The following is an 18,835-nucleotide window of genomic DNA, read 5'->3' as shown; positions in this document are numbered from 1 at the left end:
GTGGGAGGCTCTGCCTTGGAAAATGAGCGAATCACATGATTTCTCATTTTTGACATTATTATGATGGGACTGCATTGCTATGGGGTGATTATCATGTTATTTCAGGTTCTCTATGGGTGGAGGGGAGATAGCAAGGAAATGAAAATTTATCAAAGCACTTAAAATCCGTGATGGTGGGCTTCATGCATAAAATGCTTCATTACAGCCACACAACGATTATGGCCTTTCCTTGATAACCATCAATGGCCGAAATTTGACTTCTCCTCATGGGAATGCTTCTGGAATAGATTTAGAACAAAGAAGTTCTACGTCATCATTAGTTGATGTGGTTACAGATTGATCCAAACCCCAACAGGAAGCATTATAACAATTTTTTAATAAACCATGTGGCTCTCTTGTTATGTAAGCAAGGAATAGATAGGCCAAAAGTGCATTAAAAGTACATAATTCTTGCCTTGATATTTACACGTTTCATCTAATATTGGGCAAAACATTTTCAATAAGTGTTTTTTGAATTCTTACAGCATGTGAGGCATGGGGGTACTAAGAGGATAAGTGTGAGGAGCATATGTTTGAATAGCACAGAAGCATCTAGAACATGAGGTGTTGAATGCCCTCAGAGCACAGGGGAGGCACCAGCTAGTTCTGCCTGGGGTGGGAGGAGCGGGGGGTGTGTGTGGAAGACGAGGAGAATCAAGAATGCTTCATAAAGTGGTCACCCTCCGACTGGGGAAACAGAGTTTCAACTCAATGGCACAGAAGTCCATGATGTGCCCTGCCTGGGCTGGTGTGGTGTGGCCAGAGTTGGACAAGGGTGGGGAGGCTGAGAAATGGCATTGGGAAAGCAAGACAGGGCCAAGTTTTAAGGATCTCGACTGCCATCCTAAGGATCTTGGATTTTATCCTGTATGCACTGGGGAGTCACTATGGGATAGTTTTTGTGTTTGTTTGAGGTTTTTTATTTTTATAAGAAGGAGGAGAACAATGTGGTCTGATTTGTATTTTAAAAAAATGGCTCTGGCAGCAATGTGGAGAATGTTTAGAGGGAAGAGAACCAGACTCAGGGAGCCAGCGGCTAAGGCCAGAGATAATCAAGGTTGGCACTGTGGCCGCAGAAGTAAATGTGGAGAGAGAGACGAATTTGAGGCATATTTTAAAGGTAGTTATCTACATGTGGGGTTCATGGAGTGGGACACATCTAACTCGATGACTCTGGGTGGTGATGCTCTCAGTCGTGGAAGGAACACAGGAGGAAGGCAGATTGGTAGGGCCAGAAATGAGTCTGGCTTGGACATAGACAACCAGAAGGGTTAACAGGATAGTCTGTGGATCTATTAGAAATACAGGCACAACACACAGAAGAAAGGAACAGTAAGGAAGAAGGCCTTGAGAGTTTTCAGAATATAGATGTAGGTGGACATGGGACAAGGGGCGAAACCAGGATAAGCACGAGGGAAATGAGAAGAGAGTAAAGGACAATACTCTCAAAACATCTACATTTATGAGCCCCGACTGAGAAACGGGAGCCCTCCTAGGAGTCTGGAAGGAACCATCAAAGGCATGGCGGGAGACCAGGGAATTCCACAGGAGCCCCGGAGAGAGCTTCCGGTTGGGGGAGGGGTGGCAGCAGTGTTGGTATAAGGAGAAGGGTCCAAATAAAACGGGAACTGAATGACATTTTGGAAAAGATACTGCTGAAGGTAAAAAATTCAGTGGGAGAGGACTACCTGCCAAGGGGCACGGGGGCACTTTTAGGGTAATGAAATACTCTGTATTTTGATTATAGTGGTAGTTCCATGACTGTATACGTTTGTCAAAACTTATAGACCTACACACTAAAAAGGGTGAGTTTTATTGAATGTAATTTAATTATGCTTCAGTTAACAAAAATGGGTACTGAGAAGAGCTTGCTTTATATTCCTTAGAATGGCCTCAGCGATGGCAGCCCCGTGGTGCTAAAGATCTCCTGGGCTTTGGTTGGTGGAGGCCTTTGCTTAGGAGTAAGAGCACAGTCAGGTAGTGCAAACCCAGAGAGCCCGGACCACCCAGAGGGATGAGGGCCGTGAGGGTGCCCAAATGGAGGATGCAACAGGGGGCGTAACTGAGGAGAAAATTAGCCTAGTTCACAATCTGTCCTGTCTTGTCCTGTACAGATTTGAAATCTTGCAGTAGTTCACCCAACAAATTCATTCATTCATTCATTCAGCCAATGTGCGTAAGGCACCCTGCTCAGTGCTAGGAAAGACCGGAAATAAAGAAGCTTTCTCTACTTTAGGCAGCTTACAGCTAGTGAATTAACAAAGAAAATGGTTTGGTATAAAAATAGTGAATCCATAAATAATGCCTTAACTAGTTTCTGAGCATTTAATCGTCGTTAAATAAAAATCATAATATAATTTAAAATCTTTGGGGTCACTAAACACATACAGGCTATGAATCTTCCTCCATCCCAACTAACACCACCACATCCACAGCCATGAAATCCAGTTCTGGAAAATCATAATTCTATCAGCCACAGCTCGCATGTGAACACTGGTCCATCCGTCCGTCCCTCTGCTCCTCTTTGACGTGTGACTATTAGAAGATGAATGTGTGGAATGGTCCTGGAGGGGTGGCTGCAGGCCCGCTGGGTTTCCTGAAGAGAGCCCTCTGGGGCAGTTACGGTGTCTCCACACCAGGCCACGGCAGTGGACGTCAGTGCTCTGTGATGAAATCCTCCAGAAACAGTCAAGTGTGAGGATCCAGGAAGGAAGTGGTGCTTGAGTAAGGAAGTTCCTGGAGGTCAGGAAACCGTCGCATGGAGGCGGTGGCCTCAGAGGTCTGCTTTCTATGACACAGCAGGAAGCTGCGAGTGTGTCAGGCAAACGCACCGCTGGAGGCCAGGATCGCCTAATAAGGGCTGGTATTTACTTTTACTTGACCCCATTCTGGGCCCCGGCCACAGTCTGCTAAAATGCTTCTAACATTCATCACCCGTGTGGGAGACACAGTGTAGCAATTTCCTGCAGAGATGACCGAGGGAAGAGGGAATGGGGACACTGGAGGCACTGGCTCCTGTAGGTGGGAAAATTCTAACATAATGAATCACCCTTACTCTTAATCACTCAACGTGTGCTTATTTGAGTGCCTTTGAAATTCATACTCATCTATCCACTCCAGAAAGAAAGCCCAAACTGAGACCTCAAAGTCAGAATGCCCAGTTTTCCTGCAGTGTCTATTCATTCATTCATTCATTCATTCATTCATACCTACAGCATGCGTGAGCTGTTGTCAACCACGTGGAGATGAACAAGATCCAGTCCTTCCCTCCCGGGTTTCATGATAGTAAATAAAACCATGCAAGTCCAGAATGCTGTGGGCTTTACAGCAAAGGAGAAATCCCCTCTTGGTGTGTCCTCAAGGGAGGCACGCCACTCTGGCTACCTAGTAGGTCTAAAAGTGGGGAATCTCAGCACAAACAAGTCCTTCCTCAAACAATACACATCTGCAGCCTTGCTGGCTGTGAGAGATCATGTGGTGAAATGCTGGAGATTTCAGGTTTTTTTCCCCGCCAGATGTAGCTTTCTAAATATTTACTTTTATCCTCCATCTTCACTTACAGGCCAAGGTTTTCTACCATTTAATTATTTCATCATGTTCTGTTTAGTTACTGCTTTAATTGGCATTGATCACCACAATAAAATAATAATGATAATAAATATGATTAACTGGTATAGACCCTTCACTCATACATTTCACTTCCCCATGCTGTTGTTGTTTTTGTTTTTTTGTGGGTTTTTTTTGGTGAGGAAGATTGTCCCTGAGCTAACACCTGTGCCAGTCTTCCTTTATTTTGTATGTGGGTCACCACAGCAGCATGGCTTGATGAGTGATGTAGGTCCAAGCTGGGATCCAAGCCTGTGAACCCGAGCCACCGAAAGAGTGTGCCGAACTTAACCTCTACCCCACCAGGCTGGCCCCCCATGCTGTTTTTATAGAAGCACCTGGTACAGGGATTTCTCAGCTTATGGCCATCTAAGAATTTTGCTATGATTTTTACATTCGTTGTCAGTGTTTTCCATCTTGCCGTAGCTAATTTTTTCTTCCTAAAATAACTGTCTTCATTCCTACTAAGCTCCGTGTGTTCTTTATATGACATTATACTTATATGTTCTTTCCAGCATATTATTGAAAGCTACAAAATAGTACAAGATTCCTGACCAGCCCCTCACCACTTAGTACATCTCCCTGTAAGAAACAGTTGAGCAAATACAGATCTTTGATGTGGAGAGAAAAGAGCAAATTGTTTTTAAGATTTTCCAACTCCGTATTCTGCAGATCACCCTGCTATGTTATGTTTCCAAAATTCTTTCAAACCTTAAGGTTTACAGTGTTCAATAAACCTAATAGCTTCTAAAACTTTTCCAAAACAATCTCGTGCCAAAAAAAAAAATTTAGTAGGTGGTCTTCATCTTATGGTCACATTGTTTTGATATTGTCTTTAAGTTTCTGTAATTTACAAGAGCTGTTTAATCATTTGGCATAAATTTCGTCACATAAAAATATTAATGTGTAAGCAAAGCATATGAAATGATATTACTGAGAAGTAAATTACATTCCATATAGGAAAAGATGCCAAAATGTTAACATCGGGCTGGATCGTACAAATAGTTTTTTTCCTTTACTCTTCTGCTTACTTCAAATTACTACACTGAGCACATGTCACTTTTATAACATGCGAATACAATAAATAGGGAAGTGATAAACTAAAAGTACTTGGAAAAAAATGTTTAACTAGGGCCAGTCAGTTGCAACGGAGTCAGAACAGGTGTACGGCAGGTGGAATCACCTTGCCCATCCTAGCTGTCTTATAGTGTCTTAACACGTGAAAAGTTGGGACACCAAGGAAAGGACAAAAGAGCTAGAATGTTCCTATAAGAAATGCACTCCTGGGGCCAGTCCGGTGGCATAAGCGATTAAGTGCGCACGCTCCGCTGCAGCGGCCCGGGGTTCGCCGGTTCGGATCCCAGGGGCGCACCGACGCACTGCTTGGCAAGCCATGCTGTGGCGGCGTCCCATATAAAGTGGAGGAAGATGGGCATGGATGTTGGCCCAGGGCCAGTCTTCCTCAGCAAAAAGAGGAGGATTGGCAGATGTTAGCACAGGACTAATCTTCCTCGCAAAAAAAAAAAAGAAAAGAAAGAAAAGAAATGCACTCCTGAGCGTGGTTTGTGTACTTCCATCTAATGTTCGCTAGCCCCAGATTCTGCTAAGGAAATGCAAGACAGTTTGTCCCCTGTTGATTTGTCCCAGAGCTCTGCTTGCTTCCTCTTGTCAGGTGGAGAGAGGATGAGGAGCTCCTTTCTTCTCACAGAGCTTTCTGACACAATGAAGCAGTGTCAGAACAGTTGGCACGGCGAGGTGTCCCACCCAGCGTGAATTCCTAGCAGAAGTTCATTTGAAGTGAGTTTTCGGTGTATCGGACTGTTTTCCTTTGAAGTCACATTGAGGCAGTGAGCCAGGCGCCTGAAGAGCTTAGGAGTCTTGGGCCGGCCCCGTGGCTTAGCGGTTAAGTGTGCGCGCTCCGCTGCTGACGGCCTGGGTTGGGATCCCGGGCGCGCACGGAGGCACTGCTTCTCCGGCCATGCTGAGACCGAGTCCCACATACAGCAACTAGAAGGATGTGCAGCTATGACGTACAACTATCTACTGGGGCTTTGGGGGGAAAAAAGTAAATAAATAAAATCTTTAAAAAAAAAAGAGCTTAGGAGTCTTCTTGTAGACGTGAGGTCTTCTGGAATGTGAAGTCGTCTTTATTGACAAACATAGGGTGTAAAATTAGGGCATGATGGCTGTTAAGGACAAGAATCTTGGCTAGCATCTTAGGGTGAAGCTGTCTCGCGCTTCACCCAGAAGGAATTAAGACACCTTACAGCGTTTATATGGTGGTGAGTGCCAACTGGAGCATTTCCGGGGGGCAGAGTGGCTGCTTGAAACTCTAGAGAAACAGACTATTAGTGCTTTCGTCTCAGACTGATGAGGACAGAAAGGCATCTTGGCTGGGGTACTGTAGGAGGCAGCGGGTCAGAGCTGCGGGCCTGTCGGGGCAGTGGTTCTCACTGGGCGGTTCCCTCCCCCCCCCCCCCCCCCGCCCCTTCACTTGGGTCCTTGCAGTCTTTCTGGAGCAGAGGCTGCGATCGTGGGCACTGCAGATGGGTGTATGTGTCTTTTTCTCCCACCGTTGGTCTGACCTGGACCCGTTGCAGCGTGGAAGTCTGTGCAAGGAAAAGGGACTAACAGATCAGCCGTAAATTAGCAAGCAATTTACTTAACGAACGAACCCTGACGTGGCCTCCATTTCCACTCTGTGTGACCTGACCCGGCCACACCTCTACCCAGGTGCACCCCTGACGGTATCACTGGCTTGACTCTGGAAAGCAGGAAACTGCTGATCGGCTTTGGGAAATCGGTGATGTCATCCACAACCGATGCTGGGTGGAGAGTTACGGGACTGGGGCAGGAGGGGGGGGGGGGCTGGTGAAAAAGAGAGCCGTGGCCCCACCCAGCAGAGTCAGTGCCGCTGTGTCCTTTCTCACGTTTCAGTTAAGCTCACTTTGATTTCCGTTCTACTCCCTCTCCTGTAAAAGTATGTCCTGAATGTTTAGTTTCCGCTGGATCCGATTCAGGTCAGCGATGGAGTTATTCCCGAGCTCAGTGAGGATGTTTTCTCCTCGGTGTACCCGCCCCACTTAGGGATGCATGGGTATGAACCGGCTTCACTCGGTTAGGCATGATGGTGAATTATTTCAGACCTTGTAAGTTTAAATCAAATGCATTACTCCTCACATTTGCCAGAGATTTATGGCCAGTTACATAGTGAAAAAAATTAAATATTCACTCCCAAAGCTGCACTTTAAATGAAATGGAGGAGCAGTCGTGTAGTAAAGAGCTCACCTTCATGCGGAACCCTGTTAGCCCAGAACATCCCTCAGAAACTCAGCATGAGACCTGTTTCCTACAAAATCACCCCCTCCTCCATTCTCCCTTCCCTCGCTCTCTGCTTTCCCTACCTTCTCACTCCTGCCCCCACAAATAATAAAGAAACTCTTAGTTTATTTTTTAAAGTTTCTGCAAATGGCCTTCGCATCTCCTGAGCTTGGTGCCAATTAACCTGACACCTGAAATAAACCAGATTGGACTCTGTACCTGCTTACCAGCCGCCCCTCCCCTTCTGGCGTCACTCTCTTGTATGTATCCCTGTGTCCTTTCACTCTGTTCCTGGGGATCTGATCAATTTCCTCTTCCTCACCCAGCCTGGGTCACTGTCCCACTCTCTTCCTTATCTCCACGTGGGGAATTTCCTGCTTTCTCCCAAACATTCCAGTCGTTTCCCTGGCCCAGGAATCCACTCACTTCCTCTTATCCTGATGTCCCTACAGCAGGCCCGATGGCTTTGTGACCACGCCTTCCTCCCCAGTGTCCACAGGAAAGCCCCACGCATGTCTGTCCAGTTGGAGAGAAGTGGTGGTGTCTTTTCAGCATGGCGTGCTTAGGGGAAAGGAAGGTGACCAGCAGCATTCTCAATTTCCAGAAACTGTTTATCATTGACGAGACAGAGGAAGCTCAGCGACTCATGAAAACCTTTGCGTCTCCATCACATAAGGTTATCTAGGTCCAGTCCCTGTGTTTCAAGAGGATTTTTTCTCCTCTGGTTTGCCGCTAATTTGTTTTTAACATAAATATAAAATTACCGTAAATGAAATCAGCCTCAGCTGGGGGAACGTGCTGAGTAATAACGTTGCCAGATATTTCTATTATTGAGTTAAATGCTTTTTAATTGAGTTAAATTTTTAACCCCCTGCTATTAATCCCCACGTGTTGGCTCTGTCTTTCTTACTTTTTACAAATCTGGAAAAGGGTGCTCGTAATGCTTAAATGTCCAGCCCTACGATCGGCACATTGATCTTTGTTTTCTCTAGGGACTGGTGAAATATTGGTCCATGCCTCTTCCATTTACATCTACATCCTCCTCCTTTTCTCCCATGTTTAGTTTGGATTCAGAGCATAAAATTGATAATCAAGACACACCCCAGGTCAGAACTTCTGCAACACACCCATAAAACCATCTGGTATTTGTGGACCTTCTTTTTATTCTGTGCCTCTTGGTTACATTCATTATACGTTGATATCCTAGCCTTTAGGAACAGGCATCTAATCAGAAGCAGCTAAGCAGTTTAAGCAAGGGACATAAAATTAATAGAAACCAAAATATCAGTTTTCAAATGAAATAGCCAGGGCACCCTCAGAGTCAGTGTGAGGGTTTAGTGGGACAAATAGAAAGAGAAGCTAAACGTACAAGAAAAATGTCACACTTTAAAGCTGGAATCGTAATTTGGGGGAGAAATATGATTGATCATATCTGGAACTCATGTCAGTTTACAGACTTAACTATATATGTGTTCATTAAATTATCCACCACGTGTATCAGATTAACTGTTAAAGTAAATAACGAACATGTTATGTATCCCTATAAAATATTGGCGATAAACTGCTTTTGAGAGAGTTGTTTGTCCCTGACTTTTTTCTGGGTATCATTGACAATTCAAAGCATTTTATGCCAGTGAGTGTAGCCAGATCTAATTAAATCAGGGAACAAGTGTGAAGTAGGTGTTAGCGAAATAATCTGTGTTGGGTGAAATGATCAGAGGGAGGTATTTATAAAGTCCTTGGAAGACCCAAAATGAAAATTCATAGCCACATTGCCAGCCCCCTGGAGTGCCTGCATTAAGTATGCTCCCCAGGCCATTTGTAATAAAGGTCCCACAGTCTACTGAGGAGGAAACCACGGGCTGGGGACATAAATTGCTGAATCCATCATGGACGTCAGTCTCCTGTTTGAGACTCAGCCCAACTCCAAGAACCAGCTCCTAGAGAGTGTAGGACCCGTGAAAGATACTTACCAGGCTTTGCAGCTTCCCAAATCCGTCATCCAATTCCCAAATTTATCTGCGTTTCTCCTCTGAAGGCAGACTTACTCAAGCTCCGGAACCTTCCCTCAGGACTGGCGTTGTGGAGATGGTGCCCCTGTGACACTTCCTCACCTCCAAACACTCCATCTCGCTCAGGCACATCCCTAAATTTGTGCTGCCGGCTCCACCAGCTAAGATTTATTGTACTTACTTCCGTTGAGTGTCTATTCCTTTACCAAATCGCTCTGCCCAACAGCTCCTGTTGACCGAGACCTCCCCTGAGTAGGGACCATGTCTTCGGTTCTCTTGACCTTTCCACAGTTGGAAGTCCAGCCTAGAACATACTGTTGGAGCCAAGTAAGTGTGGGGTGGCCTGCCAACTCGGCAGAGAACAAGGGAACCTTTAAGGAGTCCTCTGCCAGAGGGAACTCACCCGCACTAGAATCCCGGCTCAAGTTCCAGTCTGCAAAAGCATGTCTTTTAAGAAGCTAATAGGACAGGCTCAGGTGCCCACCAGTCTCATCTGCTCGTAACTCCAACCTTTCGGGATCAGTGCTGTAGCCTTTCCTGTCGAACCAGCAAGACTATAAAATCAGGTGCAAATATATTTTTATTAATGTGCTTAGATATGCACTTACAGAGCAAATATCCCACCAAATTGTGTCACTCGGCAGTATGGCCATTTGTGTGGAAAGCACTTGTCCACGTTTTATATCACTGTATCTCAGTCCTCATGTCAGTCTGCATCATCATCATCATAATAACAATATTAATGGCTGTTCTTACCACAGGCCAGACACACTCTTCCAAATGCTTTATGTAGATTAGCTCATTGCTACGCATGCCAGTCCTGTGAGCATAATGAGTGATAAATGGCAAAGGAGAGTTCTAGTGTTCCGTGAATATTAAAGCTTATGAGATCTTTGCCCAAGAATAACTTGGTCAGTCAGTGTGTATTCATGGCACTGTGTTTGCTGAGCATTGAGACACATCACATTGAGCACTAACGTGATGCTACCCTCAGGGAGCAGCATGATGTTTGGATGAAAAGGCATCAAAACCAGAAAATTAAAGCTAATGGTTTATGAAGTTTGCTTGCCAAAAGAAAGGTGTATATGCTAAATGTAGTAAACTTCAAAGAGAACAAAGACCACACTGGGTCTTTGGGTAAGCTGAGTAGATTGGTTAAAGAGATTGGGGCCTTGAATGACATACTGGGCGTACCAGGGCATTTGAGATTTTGGAGACAGAGGAGCACCTGGCAGCAATCTCCTGAAGGAGGGAGAGACTGAGCTTGGGGGACCTTGAGGGGCCTGTGCGAAGGCCTGGGTGAATGTCATGGGCCCAGGACAGGGGCAATAGCAGAAGTGGACAGGAAGATGTGTGAGGCTGGGAGACCAGTAGAAGTCACAAGAACTGACAGGGAATGCAATATGAGGAAGAGGTCCAAGGTGACTCCAGAGGACCTAGAAGGATGGACCTGCAAAGTGCAAAGATAGCCAACTGGTGTTGCAGTGGTTGCGATTGACTGGTGAGCGCCATGTTGTTTGAGGTGCCTGTTGGACTTCCATGTCAAGTCGTCCATGAGACAGAAATCAGTTTCTGGAGAGAGGCCAGGGTTAAAACTTGGGAGATTTTTACATTGGGGTGATATGCAATCTCTGAATTCCCTTCCAGTTCAAAACATTCTCGCATAGCTGATATGCACTGTCCACTGAGGTCACCCACACAGGAGAGACTCACTCCCTGCCCTGGATGCTTAGTGCTGGGAGGAGGCAGACAAACCACTGTGTGCAAGGGAAGTGCTGAAGGTGCCGGAACGCAGAGGGACACTAAGGAAGGGGCGCTCCCTTCTCCTGTGGGAAAGGGCAGCAGCGCAGAGAACTGTCCGGAAGTGCCCTTGGGTGTCCTTAAAAAGGGCAATGTTTATGGGGGTGGGCACAGGGGTGACGCATTCCACACCAGCAACGGGCAGGAGCTTGACCACAGAGAGCCTCAGACGCCGTAGCTGGGAGTTGGGCTCGACCCTGAAGGCCGTGGGAGGGAGCCTTCGGAAGCCCTTAACCAACGGAATGATTGGCCATTCCAAGACCTCTGCCTCGCACAGCTCCAGGGCACCCTTCCTAGCAGTCTCTGTGAATGGTGGTCCCTGGGGGTTTGCAGGGCCACCTCCTGTGTGCCCACGATGCAAGGTCTCCGGGTCATTCTTCACTGCCTTTACTGCAGAAAAGCAAAACTTCCAGCAGTTTCCTTTGCCCAGGCTGTATGAACTCTGTTACAGGATGGATCTTGTGCTAGACCAAGAAGGCCAGAAGTGTCAAAACGGGCAGCTCCAGGTTGAGTCAGGGGACAAATGAGTTGTTTCTGCACCATGGGATCGCCTGCGGAGGGGGTGGTAAAATACTGTTTCTATATCCATTTAGTCATTAAGCCTCAATAATTTGATTTCCGAGAGGGCTGTTATTTGCTACACGTCAAAAGCTTTTAAAGTTGTTTCAGACTGCATTACGTGAATACAGAGAATTGTCTTACAAATAAAGGAAGACATCTCTGCTCTGTTTGAGGCGCCATGCATTGTTTGTCTGACTTGCACAAATATTTCCAATCCATTAGAATCCACTTTCAACTTACTTGCTGCTCCATCACAATTATCAGAAGTCCACTGGGACCAGTAACCCGGGTTTCCATTATCTTTGCTCTCTCTTTTTTATGGCACAGTTGAAGCTACTTCCAAGTGGCAAAGAGTTAACTTGTCATCAAAGCTATAAAATCACAGTGACATATGAAAAGTTCTCTTTGGGGCGTATGGATCCCAACTATTGCTCAGGTTAAGAGTTGGCTTTTAGTTTGGTCCCAAAAGTACTTGTAAGGACTCATCAGCAAAAGGTCAATTCTGCAAGTTGAGGGTGGTCAATCCAGCTTCCAGATCCATGATGTTGTTGGCGTTCCCTCCCAGGTTTCTACCTAATGAGTTTAGCAGATGACTCCTTTGTAGTCTTTCATGCCATTTAAAAACAATTTACTTAAAAATACTTTTACATGGGTAACAGTCATTGCATTGGTAGCCATAAGTTCTTTGGTATTTATCATAACCATAACTACTTCTTCTCTTGAAGCTGTTTTGACAGCTGGAGGTTGTTATTTTAATTTTGATAAGTTGGTCATAAAGAATGGAATGTGCTCCTTTTTGGAGATGGAAAAGTTTTGGCACGGAGAAAGAAGAGAGACACCACCTGACAATGGGATTTCAATAGGCGATCTATTCGGCATCTTTGAAGTGCTTTTAGTTGTCATTCGAGGCATAAATTGGAACCTTATATCCTTCTTTGGTGTAGGAAGTGTTTCAGACAGAAAAAAAAAAACGGTGCAGCCACATCATTGGAAAAAGAACCGAAGGTTTCAGGAAGGATGATAATAAGTTTATGAATTAGAACTTAGATATCTTCTTCTTTTCTTTGAACAGTAAATAGTTACAGGTACATGGATACCATGATGCAGAATCTCTGTGGCACTAAAAGCAAATATGCCCATAAATCCTTCTCTAGCCCATCTTGGTGATCACAGATTCAAGCTGAGGACAGTGATGGAGTGGTCCAGTTCATCTCAAGTGCACTCGTCTACTTTGCATCTCACCCTGACATCCTGTCCTCCCTCCTGTGTTATCAACATGCAGACGCTGCTCTCTTGTGTATTATTACTTTAAAAACAAAGCTCTGCCTACGGTAGTTCAGTATAATTGCACAGATCTTTGATTATAATTTCCTTTTTATTTCTTTCTGTATCTTCTCTACTGAGCACATGAGCTCACATCTTTCCAGCCCCCAAATAATCAGTTCTTTTCCCCTAGATGTACTGTGTACTGTGTAGTCCAAAAAAGATGCATTGAAAGGAGGGTTAAAGATACTGATGTCTGGATAGTTTCAGGACCAGATGATTGTCTCTAAATAGATACAGTGATTCTCTGTTTATAATGTGTAATGACTTGGAAAAATAACTGATTTGTTTAGCGGGAAAATAAATGTGATTCCTTGTGCATAATGTCAACAATGTAAAAATGCATAAAAAAGCAAGTAGAAACAAAGGAATGTTTACATAAATTGTAATAATAATAATTAAAACCGTAATCAGCTAACATTTATCGAGCATGTGCTAGGTGCCAGGCAGCGTTCTGAGCAGTTCGTACGTAGTAACTCATTTAATGCTCTCAGCAATCCCCTACCAGGTAGGAAATATCACGTCCTTGTTTTACACACAGGGAAACTAAGATACAGAGACATTAAGTTACTTGCCCTGATCATAGAGCTGATAACTGGCAGAATCAGGATTGAGCTCCAGCATTGCCTCCTCAGAAATATTACATCATCTTTGTGCTGATTATATGGTCTTATTTTCACATCTTATGAGTTACTGAAAGGGACCCTTGGTTCTAGTAACCATCCAATTAGAAAGAGTGGCTTCAAATGATCTAGTCTAAAACTAATACCATTATGTGAGCAGATCGTGCCCAAAACCCTATTGCTTGATAATCCATTAATTCCATATAGCCTTTAAAATTTAGGTATCTTAGGATAAATTTTCTAACTGGTTTCTCTGGTTGGTTAGCAGAAAGCTATGTTGCTCAAAAGGTAAATTTTTAATTGTGACATGTTGAGATTCTTCTATGGTTTTTCTGATTGAGACTCTTGCTTTGAGCACCTTCTAAGCCAGAATCATGTCAGCCACTGTTTATGGTGTGGACCTTGGAGTTCCTGTCGCCCATAGTTAGTGTGCCTGAAGCTAGTGCAGAACTGTGTTCTAAAAGTCCTGGCCTTTCTCTCAATTTGGGATGATTTGGTCATCTCTTTAGCGAAAGACTTGGTTTGGTTCTTCGATTTCACTAAAATATTGACCACTCTACCTGCCTGCCAAAAGATTGATCTGCTAGGCTTAGAAACACAGCCAGACAGCACGATAGAATAGATTCAGTCCATGCCATCGCCAGAGATTACAACCTTGAACTGCCGGCTGCCTGACTGGTCATCAAAAGCCTGCTTTCTGGAGGGTTATCTGAAGCCTCTGCAGCCTTGTTCATCTGGAGCAGTGTCCTCTTTTGAGGGACACTGGTGCTGTAAGGAACGACTTTATCAACATGCTGCTGCAGGACTCTGTCCTCTTACCTGGGCTCCCTGCTGGAAAGCTCACAGACGAGGGTCCCATGGGTTTAGTGGACTTCTGTATGCTCCTTGTGCTCCGGGACTTCTCCCGTTAGACCATCCACAGCGCCAAGTTATGAGGCCTGTGCGCATGTCTGCTTCCCCATAAAGTGTTCGGTCCTGGGAGGGCGAGGACCACATCTTATTCATCTCTGAGTCCCAGATGCCAGGCTCAGCACTTGGCACACAGTATGTTCCGTACTTGAATGTATTTCTTCTGGCCCTAAGTGACAATAACGTTTGGTTTTTTTTTTTAACTTTTTCAATGCTCCTTTCCCCTGGGAATGAAAATGCCTTTTCCCTATGAACGAGGCACGTTCTACGGTGGAATGTTTTCTCCTTTTTGCCTTGGTTGCCAAGAAGCTCTAAACCTAATCAACAGCTCAGCTCTAATAATTGTAGGATGCCCTGACCGCATACCTACTTTCCCACCGGGTCTTGGCTTTTATTCAGTGTGTATTTTCCATGTTCCTGACTTCTATCAATCTAATTCTTAAGTTTTGCTATGAGGTAGGCCTCCTCAGGTTCTTTGCTGAAAACCTCCACCTTCTGGAACAGACATACAGAAGATTAGGGGGCAAAATATAAGTAAGGATACCTCCCCAGAATACTCCAAGACTGACGAGATCTAGACTTTCCAAGAAAAAAAAAAAACACACATACACACACAACAAGATGGTAGTCCTACCTTATCTTTCTCAATTAAAACACTCCAGGGAATCGTCTTACCTCTGAGGAAAGCAGTACACAAAATCCTTATTTTCATTGCCATCCAGGGGCAGCCTGTGGCTTATTTATTGAGGGTTTGGTTTTAACTTCTTTTCTTGTTTCATTTCCGTACCTAGTAAGAGCTTAAGCTGATTTACCACATTGATGTTTTAATGAAATATAAATAGCTTCACAAAGAGAGATAGAAAGATGTCTTGTCTAGTGCAGCTTGACACTCTGGGAGGGTCAGGGCCGTGTTGGGGTTCGTAGAGGAGCAGGAAGTGTGGGAGCACTCATTGTCAGGGTCTGTGCCATCCATTTTTGGCCCTTGTCCTGGTGGTGGAGGCTGCACTTCTGCTCTTGCAGAAAGCTCGTCAGTACGCTTTGCAGAAATGTGTTTTGTTTGCCTGCTTTTAAGGATGACCTGCTGGCTGACAGCCAGCCAGAATCATTAATTCCATTGTACCTTTGCAAATTTTTTAGTATGATAGATGGTAATTAGCCTGCAGAAGCCCATTTAACCCCCGAGATGGAGCTGTATCCTGAAAATTACGGTTTATGGCGGTACATATAATTTGCCTGAGTGAGAAGGGAGAGCCGTTGTTCGCACAGACACCTGAGCCCATGCCTGCAGCAAAACCCTGGTCCCCTCCTTTCTGAGGACTCCTGCCCCCGCCTGCATGGCTGGGCATGGCCAGGCCAAGCGAGTTGTGCGGAAAGGCATCTGCAGGTGTGGACCAAGGGTTGTTTTTTACTGTCTTAACTTATTTGATAGCACTTCACCAATATCTTGCATTTCCCAAAGCTTCTAAAGAAACTTGTTTTTTCTTTTTTTTTTTACCAAATGCAAGACAGCATCTCAGTGAAGGGCGTGGTGGTGCACGGGTGAGCACACTGAACAAGGACTTGGAACGTCTGGACTCTTGTCTCAGCCACAGAGCAAGTCCCTTCACCTCCCTGTCCTCTGTTCCCATTCAGGACCAAGCATCTGTGGTTCTAACCTGGGTATTGATTGGTTTTTGTAAAATCAGAATATAAAATTTGAGAATGTTCTTTATTATGAGAAATGACAACTCCCAAAGGACTCAAATGCTGTAAAAGCTATCGGGTACTTCCCAAGTATTAAGGCTCTTCTCTTGCCAATTTGTTAACTAATTTCTTTTTCCTGAAAACTCTTAGAGAGATTAAGTATTCTTGCTAATCGAACTACACGGAGATTGGCATTTTCCAGAGCAGTGTCTCAAGTGTACCCGGCACTGCATTTAAACCACTCAGTCTGGGGTTGGCTGTGCTCTCTGTCCCGTGGGCATGTATAGATGAGCCACTAGATAGTAAGGAAGGGCTCTCCCTTGGTATATGACATAATGCGCCAGGGGGTCATCAATTTTATTTATGAGTAAGTCAGTGCTTCCAATGGATTTTGGCTTTGCTTGCTTCCAGATTCAAAGCCTTCATGTAATGTAGGGAGGGAATGGTAGAGACTTGGAGAAGGACATTCAGATTTAAGGAAAGGGCAAAGCAGGCCAAGGTCAGCAAGCAGACATCTCTAAAACAAACAGCACTGAATTTGTGGGAAGCAATTCAGAAAAATCTGCTGAAAACAACTCAGTTAATATTTACGTAGTAAGGAATCAAATGCATTGCCCGGGGGTGGGATATGGACAGTAGAAGGTAGAGGACCACGTGGGATTGAGAAAAGGTAGCCTGGAGAATAAGGTTTTCTGGTCTCACCGAGAAGAGTCCAGATGAGAGTTCTCTCATTGGAAATGACTAATCCCCTTCCTTTAGGTACACTTCAGATACTCAGGCAAGCAGTGATGATTCATTAGGCCATTCTAGCTTAATGAGTACATCACTGTGCGACCACACAAATGCCGTATTTCTGACTCATTCCTTCAGTATTTACTGAAGAGTGCTGTGCATTAGGCCATGAGAAAAAACAAACAAACAAAAGAACACCAAAGGCCTGGACCTTGCCCTTGAGGAGTTCACAGGCTAGTGAGGGACACCAGTTAAATGTATAGACACCTGAGAGACAGGAATGCTGAGGTGCTCCAGAGCCCATGGGAGCAGATGGCATTGAGGGCTGGCAGGGTTCAGGAGGTCAGGTTGGGCATTGGGTTGCCTAAGCTCAATTGTGATGGATGAGAACAGGTTAGCCATGTGATGTGGGACAGGAAAGCAGCAAATATAAAGCATCGAGGCAAGAGGGAGCGTTGCTAAAATCCTGTAATATGGTGATCGTGTGTGCAGGCAACAGGAGATTTGGAATGAGTGAGTGGTGACACTGGGCAGGAAGGCAAGACCCAGGTCATGCGAGGCCTTGAGGGTCAAGCTTAGGAGTCAGACTTTATTCTGCAGGGCCTGGGGATTTTAAGCGGAACAATATCATCTTGTGTGCACGTTTTGGAAAGATCACTCAGGCAGCACCTGAAGGGTGGACAGAGAGAGGGGAGATTAGAGGCATGAAGACCTAGTTAGGAGGTGGTAGTAGTTATGAAGGCAAGAAATACGCAGACCTAGACTGAGGTGGAGGCAGGGAGATGAGAGGGGGAGACCCGTACAAGAAACATTATGGGAGAGAATGAACTGGACTCGATGAACAGGAGAGAAGGAGAGAATTCCAGAATGGCTCAAATTTCTAACTTGTTTCCCTGGTGGGGTGGGTTGTCATTTACTTAGGTAAGCAATAAAAGAGGAAAAACCAATTTTAGGAGGAAAATAATTGCGTTGGGAGTACCCAAGACCACCCCCAGGTTCAGTGATTCACCAGAGGGCCCTGCAGACTCAGCAGATAGTCAGACTCACAGCTGTGATTTATTGCAACAGAAGGCTACAAACGGAATCAGCCAAGGGAAAAGGCACGTGTGGTGAAGTCCAAAGGAAGCCAGGCGCGAGCTTCCAAGAGTCCTCTCCCAGTGGAGTCACACAGGACTCGCTTAATTCCTCCAGCATCAGATTGTGACAACACATGTGAAACGTTGTCTACTGAGGAATCTCCTTAGAGACTCAGCACCTAGGGTTTTGTTGGGTGCTGGTCACATAGCACCCTCTGCCTGGCACATCCCAAATTCCAGACTCCCAGCAGGAAAGCAGGTGTTCAATATAAACCATACTGTTAACCATCCTTATGAGTTAGAGGATGGTGGGAACCCTCCAAAATCCAAGTTCCTAGACACCAACCTTGCAAGCAGGTCTAAGGATAGCATCCTCAGGCCTGCTGTGTAAAGTCTTTTTGCACAATAATGAACTTAGTTTTGAACATGTTGAGTCTGAAGCATTTGTTATAAGTTCAAGTGAAGATGTCCACTGGACAATTGGTTATTGGATCTAAGGTTTGATAAAGAGATATGTACTATAAATTAAAGATTGTGGAGTCATTAACACTTCAAATGGGTATGAAAAGCAAAGTCACACTGAGAGAAAATCCAACCCTGTGTTTCTCCCAACCACCATGCTAGAAATCATCTAGTTCAAGTTTCTCGTTTTATAAATGAGAAAACTAAGGTCCTCGTGACGTGGCTTGGCTACACATTTTTCTGTTTCAAGTCTGTTGATCTTTCCATCATTCCACACGGCCTTCTCAAGATGGCAGTGTCGTACATTGTCCATAATGAATAAAATGGCATTCAGATTATAAAACAAACTCTTGTAAGTTTGCTTAATTTGGCTTATTTATAACAAGCCTGATCCTTGGACCCTAAAAAGTGGAATTGATCCCATCAAGAGTCCACCTGGAAGGAATTTCTAAGCAGCCTCTCAGTCAACCAATCATGATCAATCAACCTGGATTATCAATGGGCAATAAATTATTATTTTTTTTTTTTTGGAGGAAGATCAGCCCTGAGCTAACATCTGTGCTAATCCTCCTCTTTTTGCTGAGGAAGACCAGCTCTGCGCTAACATCTATTGCCAATCCTCCTCCTTTTTTTTTTTTCCCCAAAGCCCCAGTAGATAGTTGTATGTCATAGTTGCACATCCTTCTAG

At 44.8% G+C, this 18,835-nt stretch overlaps 1 protein-coding gene across 2 annotated transcripts in view; it reads left to right on the top strand.

Moving 5' to 3' along the window:
- Nucleotides 1–18,835, top strand: part of MTHFD1L (methylenetetrahydrofolate dehydrogenase (NADP+ dependent) 1 like) — a 209,112-nt gene that overhangs the window by 158,041 nt on the left and 32,236 nt on the right. The window contains exon 27 of one of the 2 annotated variants that reach the window (XM_058534153.1): nt 2,430–5,518. The exons of the other annotated variant lie outside the window; for it this stretch is intronic. Within the exon in view, the coding sequence (XP_058390136.1) occupies nt 2,430–2,480 (51 nt within the window). The 3' untranslated portion in view covers nt 2,481–5,518. Of the gene's footprint in view, nt 1–2,429; nt 5,519–18,835 lie in introns of those variants that run through there. 2 annotated transcript variants of the gene reach the window in all.

This window comes from Diceros bicornis, chromosome 39 (assembly GCF_020826845.1).
Source record: "Diceros bicornis minor isolate mBicDic1 chromosome 39, mDicBic1.mat.cur, whole genome shotgun sequence".
NCBI classification, from domain to species: domain Eukaryota; kingdom Metazoa; phylum Chordata; class Mammalia; order Perissodactyla; family Rhinocerotidae; genus Diceros; species Diceros bicornis.
This window is presented reverse-complemented; position numbering and strand designations above follow the sequence as displayed.